General features: G+C 38.4%; 1 protein-coding gene and 1 long non-coding RNA gene across 2 annotated transcripts in view; one reads left to right on the top strand and one right to left on the bottom strand.

Annotated features, from left to right (window-relative positions):
- Positions 1-6,983, top strand: part of LOC117282231 — a 9,549-nt gene extending 2,566 nt beyond the window's left edge. The window contains exons 2-3 of the long non-coding RNA XR_004512902.1: positions 887-1,063; positions 5,974-6,983. This is a non-coding gene — a long non-coding RNA (uncharacterized LOC117282231). The remainder of the gene's footprint in view (positions 1-886; positions 1,064-5,973) is intronic.
- The window catches only part of LOC111863384 (DNA polymerase epsilon catalytic subunit A), a 75,709-nt gene that overhangs the window by 11,418 nt on the left and 55,830 nt on the right, over positions 1-8,461 (bottom strand). The window contains exons 25-28 of the mRNA XM_023849653.2: positions 7,206-7,345; positions 4,901-5,111; positions 3,726-3,810; positions 1,028-1,231 (exon numbers count right to left, since the gene is read on the bottom strand). Of these exons, the coding sequence (XP_023705421.1) occupies positions 1,028-1,231; positions 3,726-3,810; positions 4,901-5,111; positions 7,206-7,345 (640 nt within the window). The remainder of the gene's footprint in view (positions 1-1,027; positions 1,232-3,725; positions 3,811-4,900; positions 5,112-7,205; positions 7,346-8,461) is intronic.

Below are 8,461 nucleotides of genomic sequence, written 5' to 3'. Positions count from 1 at the left end.
TTTTCAATGATTTTACGTTTCAGTTCTATGGTTATTTGTATTCTCTTATGGCTGTCTTTTTGCGGCTTTTTCTTCGGGGACATTTTTGCAAGGGTTATTAAACTTTGCACAAAAAGAAATCACAAATAATATGTCTGAACACAGGTTTGGAAAAATGTGTGATCACAAGCGACACTAAGATGCTAGTGGAACGAGTGCTAAACACAGACTGATGTAGCAAGCACACAATCCAGGACTTCCCCTCTCGTCACTCGATAAGCGAGTCATTTTTTTACAATTTGTTTTGCTTGTTATGCGAATTACTCATTATGAAGGTGCTTGTTAAGCGAGGTTCCACTGTATAAAAAACGGCATGAATANGAAATTGTAAGTGCGAATGTGAAATAAAATTCGCTATATAAAATACAGCGTGAAGTTATTTGTCGCGATATACGCCCGATACGCGACAATATATTAGAAATTATCAGATTATTGGGATTACAGACAACAATATTAGATTATAGAAATAATTATTGGAAACATGGAAGAAAATAATGAAAGTTAGTTTCAAATTATGGAACAGGAATGTTGAAAGACCAATAAAAAGATGCACTAAAACAAAGAACATTTAGTTTGGATACAAGAGGCAACATGGTCCAGTCCCTCATGTTGACGATTTTAACAATCTCAGTGAATTCCAGAAAGTGTATCAGAACTAAAACACATGTAAATTTATTAAAATAAAAAGTTCCATTTCTGTAAATGTTTACCCTAGTCTCACCTGCTTCTACACATTAATCTAAAGAAATAAATACCACTTTAATGGTCGTGAATATTTTCATCTGAGTTGTGTATGACTATATGGTCATGTCATTGCTGCATTTAAACTTGTTTCATCCTCTTACAGGGGCTGACATTTCAACTGCATCCATATGTGGGCCTGTCATGCATGTATGACATGGAGACATTCATAACAGAAAATTTATATACACAGAGACAAATAAACTGTGCTTAAGGACATCAGAAATGTTAAGAAGTATCTACTTACGGGATCCAGCCACATGAGATATTCCCAGCACTGCTGGTATGAGATGTCAATACCATGAAACAGTTCTTTGTTTCGAATACTCTGCACCACAAATTCAATATAGCCAATTGCATCCTCAATGGTGCGCTTCTTAGTGCAAATGATAATCTTGTTAAAGTTAGCATAAATGATGACAGACCCCAACCTCTTGAATTCTGCAACTAGCTGTGAACACACAAGCCACATCAGTTGCATACAAACAAGAAATTAAAACATATATTTTGGTGGAGTACACATATTTCACAGATACAACCAAACAAAAAACAAACTCCGTGGTTTTAGTCTGCAAGAGAACTATACCGACCAACTAGAAGCTGCCTCCCAATTTGTTTTTGATTGTCAGTTGTTCTTGTGTGCATTGCTGCCACCATTCTGATTTGTCAAGATGCAGTCAGGCTTTGTTATCTTCCAAGTTCTACAAGAGAATATTGTGTTGTCTCATGGGCACTTTTCCTTCTTGGTATGTGGTGGCACCTTTGACTTCAAGGCCCTATGCTGTAGCTTAGTGAAGTGACACATAAAGCTGGCACTGGTCTCACTCAACATTTCCAATAATACTAACCTAAAAGAGGCGAGTGCCATCATATTTTTCAATCCTTAACCATTACATCATCCTCTTCAGTATACGAGGGCATATCAGAAAGTTACATTCATAACTTTATTTCTCATACAGACATAAAACCGGCATATTACACATTCAAGATTAATAGCCCATATACTGAGACATATATGCCACTTGTACAACACTTTATAGATGTCATCTTGGAAGAACTGTGCACTTTGTGCCTGGAATGATACCCTTCTTGTTTCAGTGACCTCAAAATCTGATTTGAATTGTTGACTAGTAAGATATTTTTTTTCAGAGGTTCAAACAGCTGTTAGTCACTTGGGACCAGATTGGGCTTCTAGGGTAGATGATGCAATGGCTCCCAACCAACTTCTGTAAGCAGTTTGCTGTTTGGTGAGACATTTGTGGACAATCATTGTCATAAAGCACGATGACACCACATGACAGGAAACCTGGGTGTAGATCTGCTGTTTCAGTTTTGCCAGTGTTGCACCATACCAAACTCAGTTGACCGTAGTTCCACAGTTGAGGAAGTCTATAAGGAGTAGTCTTTCACTACCCCAAAAGATGGTGAGCCTGACCTTGCTCACAGTTCATGCTGCCTTGAATTTCTTCATTGTTGGGCATGTCAAACACTTCCACTCCACTGGTGCTCGCTTTGATTCTGGAATGTAATGGTTAACCCGAAGTCCATGACCTCTAACACCCCTATTCAGGAGTACTGTGCCCTGTACAGCATATTATTATTAGCATTATTATTACAGCATAGTATTATTATTATTGTTATTATTTTAGTTGTGTGACTTATGTAATTTATTACATGTATACATCTATTATCGAAGGGACTATTTCCACATCTTAGGTTTTTTGCCTGTATAGATATATGGAAAATATAGGAAATGAATGAATGAATATCATGTCAATACTGTGAAACAGCACTCGAGTTGCTCCAGTTTATGCTTGTCTGTCAGATACTGCAGCAACCACTGTGCTTACAATTTATGATACTGAAATATGTCATGGATGTCAAAGATGATGCCATATGAGATTCCCAGATCTGTGGAGTTCTTGCACTTTCAAAAGACAACCAGAATTAATAACCACATCAACATTCTGTGCATTCATCTCTATGTTTGACATAGACTGTGGAGAATCTGTGACACTTGTACATCAACTATTAACTCATAGCATCGGGAACAGGCTCCCAGGAATATTATAGCATTCATGCCACACAGAGCCCTTTTCTAAGCAAAAGAAAAATCAATGACTGGACCACCATGAAAGATCACTTCAGAAGCAGTAGTAACACTTCGAAATTCACTGCTGTGGCTGTACACAGGCAGCTGCTGCCACCTACTGCCTACCATATGAATCTGCCTACGGGGTTTATACTGTCACACTGACTGTTCAAATTGAAAATAAGACATGTCTGAAATAAATTCATGTAAATAAACTTCCAGTCTATCCTCATATTCTTCTCATTATTATCATATTCTTTCACAATATTATAATGCACAACACAGTAGTTCTAATATCATGTGGAATGTTTTGATAGATGCCAATTTCTTATCCAGATAGAACTTCAATTACATGAATGCCACAGTCCATGTAATCTAAAAGCAGACGCTGATCAATTGTTCATGAACCCAATAGAAGCTCTCCCCATGTCAGCAGTAAGTAATGGAGCATTAACAATCCACACCTAACTAATGGGGATTTGGTAAAGGATTATCCACCTTTAAATCCAACCCACTTAATAACCTAACAAAAATGGGCACTTGCAGAAAACTGAATCATGTGGTTCTGAGTCGGTGTTAAAGTGTAGGTCCCTCTGTTAGTCATTACTGTCATTCTGAACAGAAGAATATTTCTCATCCATGCTCCCACTTCTCTGTATAAGTAGGTGAAGAGGTCCATAAGAGGCATTTATATCTATTCATTCAGATTCAAAAACTTTATGCAGAAAGATGTACTACTACTTGAAAATTCCAACAGATGACAATGCAGTAATTAATAGAGATTTATATTTCTGGCCCAAAACTTTCATTTAAGCAACATAAAAATATTTGCAAGACAAGTCAATTAACCTACCTGCATAAACAATTTTTTCATCAGATTATGCAAAGTTCTTCTGAGAGCCGGGTCATACAATAGGGCACTGGATGACCTTAACCACCTATAACAGAAATTATCATTAACTAATGTTATTTTAATGAATACAGACATATCGTTGGATTAAGTGCTTTATCATTTGCAGTGATATCACCAACAGTGAAGTCTCCCTTCAGTTAAGGCTGTTCCTTACTTAATGTTCAATTTGTATGGTTCCAACAAAATTATGTTTTTTTTCTTTTTGTTGTTTATTTAACATTTCCATTATCTCAGATTACATGGTGTCAGGTGGTATAACTGATGAATAATGAGCTTGAAAGGATTTGGAAGGAAGCGGCCATGACCTAACAGAGACACCACCCTAACATTTGTATGGCAGTATTGAATAAAACCACAAAAAACGTCAAGATGGCTAGTGTCCCAGACGAAATTCAAATCAAGAACCTTCCAAATACAAGTCCAGGGCATTAACATTGTATCAAAGGCCATGCTATAACTCAAATTGTTAGTCGCTGGCTTCCCACTGCAGCAGCCCGGGTTCGATCCCAAGCCTCGTCAAGTGGGATTTGTGGCGGACAAAGTGGCGTTGGGGCAGGTTTTCTCCGAGTACTTCATTTTCCCCTGCCAATCTTCATTCCACCAAATTCTCTATCATCATAATCACCTAGGGCAGGCTACAATAGGCCAATCAGTGGCCACCATGCCTAGTGGACCCAGTTAGACTCCACCCCCCACTAAGCGAAATATTGTATCAATATATTTGGCTCAATTAAGTCAGAATTATATTTTCTTTATTTAACATTTTCATTGTGTTCAAATCTGCCATCTTCCAGTCTACCCTTAAGTATGAATGTCAGTCTCTTAAATGCAAGCTCATAACAAACAGAGTGCGACAATTAGCTATGCTGATGTGTAACAAAGGCACTCTATTGTTGTTATGAACATGTATGTTTACTCAACATAATTACAATTGTAATTTTAGGTTTCTTCCAAAGCAGCAGACTCTGCTCAGAGTTACCAGCAACCCCAAAACATTTTGCAAAAATATGCCATTAATATAATTATATTAAACATGAATCCTGTATTATTTGGATGGCATGATTTGACCTTGATAATTAGGACTGTTATCAGTAGATATAAAAATTGCTAAGAACCTGTAAAAATGAAGGATCTGGAAGTCTGCAAATACATTCTTATACAGAGATACATCCCGCAGCCAGGCGCTCACCATGGAGCGAAGAACCCTGAATGCTCCACTACATAGTGCCGTCTCATCATAACTTGGTAGAACAGTGACTTGCCCTCCCATCATGTCTTCCAGAGAAGCCTGTGGAATTGTGTCAAAAGACACACTGGAACTAGTACCTGCAATAAGAGAAGAAGTATTGTATTATGAAAGCAAAACTGGGTAAGAATGAGATCAAAATCACTGACATTGTAACTTCTCATCTAGCTGAGCACTAAGTGGTTAGAAGACCGTCAGAAAATTTCAGTTTTTAATAATCTAGCCTTTGGCAACAAAAGAGAGGGAACAGCAGTGGAAGTTTCTACTTAAGTGAACCAAAAGTCATAAAGTATTGTGACATGGATGGCCCAACAGGAAGTAGGGGTCACATGAACTCTATGGTCTTGCAAGTGACGCCACATACCTCCATTCCTTCCATTATTATGCAACGCTCGCTAAACAACCCCCCCCCCTGNCCTCCCCCCCCCCCACGGTGATGTAACAGCACTTCCCACTGTGACGTAACAGGGACACCTATGTTAACATGGAGCGACAGGGAACGGTATAAAAGGCCGCCTGAGTGGTGTGTGATTAGGAGTGACACAGTGTGGATCGTGAAGTCGGTGAGTGCAGCGGAAGTAATTGTGATACTGCCAATGGCAGTAATTGTAATTGTGAACTGTGAAGTGTAAGAGCTAATGCGGAATAAATTTGCTAGATCCAAAACGGTGTGAAGTATAGAATAGAATATTAACCTTTATCATGCAGGACATTTAAATTCCTCATATTAGTCCATGGCCAATTCAGTATAAAAATATTTTTAAATTTAGAAACTTCAAATACCAACTATATTCCTATGGATGAATCCATTTACCTGTGTAGTTAGTTTAGAAACAACTGACCTTTATATGCACAACTCAGTGTATGTTCCTATACAATTAATTTCATTATTCTCAAATATTTCAATCTTATTTTCTTGAAAATATTTGTTCTTTGTTCCAGGGATCTGTGCCACAATCTTTAGTGTGCTGTACGTAGAGTTGCCATGCATCATAAAGTTCCTTTGCTATGAAGAAAACCCAGCTACTTTGTGGAATATTAATAGGTTATCAGGGGTATGGATGCTGTTAGCTGTTCTTAGGATCAAGGCCTATTACAACAGTCCTACCCATTAGATGGCAGGACTTCCTGAATTCTCAGTGCAACAAGGAAATAATTCCAAATACCCCTGCCACCAATTCTGAGAGGAAAAAAAGAGCATTTTACTGCTACTGCATTTGTTTTATCAACAATATTCAGAACCAGAAATTGAGGCAATTCATATTACTAAAAATTCTAACCACCTTAATGTTTCTTATAGAATGCTACTGCTTGCAGTATTATCGGTGATATGAAATGTAGCTTCTGTCTCAAGAATCTTGTTATAGTAAGGCCTCAATTTGACAAACTCCTTGGACAGGCAGGCCAGAAGAGTAGAGAGGGGTGGGGGAATAATATTATGGAATTTTATCTGTCTATAACTTATATTCAGGGGCTTAAAAGCTCTCCTACAGTCTCTGCTAGGTTCTATCATAAGATATAATGTTTCTTCCATACAGCCAGCCCAAGACAGAGGCTATAATTTCAACAATAAGAATCTGCATGTAATAAAATTAAAACATATGGGCCCCCTGAATTCTGGAGGTGTACAATATTGTAGCAGATTTGATCAATGCGTTGCCAGCAACAACTCTGTAAACACAGTCCAATATTCAACAAGAGAGGAAGCCGTGTTTTCTGTGTTCACAGTGACATCACACAACAGTAGGTAGTGATCACGTGACATGTGTTTCCTATGATGCATGTCTGCTCCGTGGCTATATAAGTAAGAGTCCAGAAGGGTTCAGAGCATTTACAAGTTACAAGTGAGTAGTAGCGGCAGAAGCATGCAACAAGAGGATAGCAGTAAGCTTGAGGACTGCAGAAGAATACAAGAAGTCAGGCTGTGAAGATTTAACATGTGATTTGAAGACTTTTATAGTTCCTATGTTTAAAATGTCTGAAGAATAATGCAGAGAGACTGAAGAGATTAGCGTGGAGTTCTTTGTAGTGTGAAAATCAGCAACAGTGTAGTAATTAATTGTAGTTACGACCTGTAGGTTAATAAATCGAATTACCAATCTGAACCCTGTCTTTAAGTCATGGATACACACGACAGTATGTACCAACCAGTAGCTACTTTATATTACACATACCTTCAATATCATTGACATGATGAGACTGTAAGAGCGTGTTGACAGCCAAACCATCAATGTTCAACTCAATACAGACAGTGGAATAGCACCCTGGGTTGTTCGTTACAACACTTGAATTCTCTTCACACTCTGTCAATAGCCTGTGACAATAAACATGACTCTGTACAATTGGAAGTGTTGATATCTTTGTAACAGAGCAATGCAGTCAAGCAATTTACTTACTATGACATATACTTCCTGCCACATGAAATGAAGAAGGACCCAAGCAATAATCCATACAGTACCAATTACTTGTTATGTTCAGTTATAAGCCTAAGATCACAACAAATGCGCTACATTCACTGCACATTTCCACAAATGCACTACATTCACTGCACATTTCCACAAATGCACTACATTCACTGCACATTTCCACAAATGCACTACATTCACTGCACATTTCCACTAAGAGCACAGATAATTCCTCTTTCCATCTCTCATGTGGCATCAATTCTAATTATTATGAGACCTCTGCATGAAGTACACGAATACATACATGGCTGATTGTGTCTGTCTCTTAGACAGATTTCGATGAAATCTGGCATGGACATTAAGCCACTGGAATATATGTGGTGCAATCAAAAAGTTCCCAAAATATATTAATAAAAACTATTACGTACATCTTACCTAGATCTTATTCTGCACCATCACCTTCAAACTAGTCCCCTTGGGAGGGCATACACCGATCCCAATGTTTCTGCCACTTTTCAAATGCATCCTGGAAGTCTTTCTTTGTTAGGGTGTTTAGTACCGTCTGCGTTTCCACTTGAATTTCCTCCACTGTATCAAATCTTCGCCCTTTCAACTTGATTTTCATCTTGGGGAAGAGAAAGAAGTCGCATGGAGCTAAGTCTGGTGAGTACGGTGGGTGGCGAACAACTCCCATCTTGTTTTTAGCCCAAAATTCCTGCACAATGTAAGCCATATGCGGTCGTGCATTGTCATGGTGGAGTACCCAGTTGATCATGCGCCACTTCTCTGGACGTTTTCTCCTATGTCCTCCCTCAAATGCTTTAGAACATCGCGATAGAACTCTTTATTGACTGTCTGACCAGGAGGGACGAACTCCTTATGAACAATCCCGTCAATATAAAAAAAAAAAAAACAGATCAACATGGACTTGATGTTGCTCTTGACTTGTCGAGCTTTTCTTGACTGAGGTGAAGAAGGGCTCTTCCATTGCAATGATTGCTGCTTGCTTTCAGGGTCGTAGCCAT

The sequence above is a fragment of the Cryptotermes secundus genome, unplaced genomic scaffold (genome assembly GCF_002891405.2).
Source record: "Cryptotermes secundus unplaced genomic scaffold, Csec_1.0 scaffold568, whole genome shotgun sequence".
NCBI lineage: Eukaryota > Metazoa > Arthropoda > Insecta > Blattodea > Kalotermitidae > Cryptotermes > Cryptotermes secundus.
Note: the sequence above shows the minus strand (reverse complement) of the source record. Positions and strands in the feature narration are given on the sequence as shown.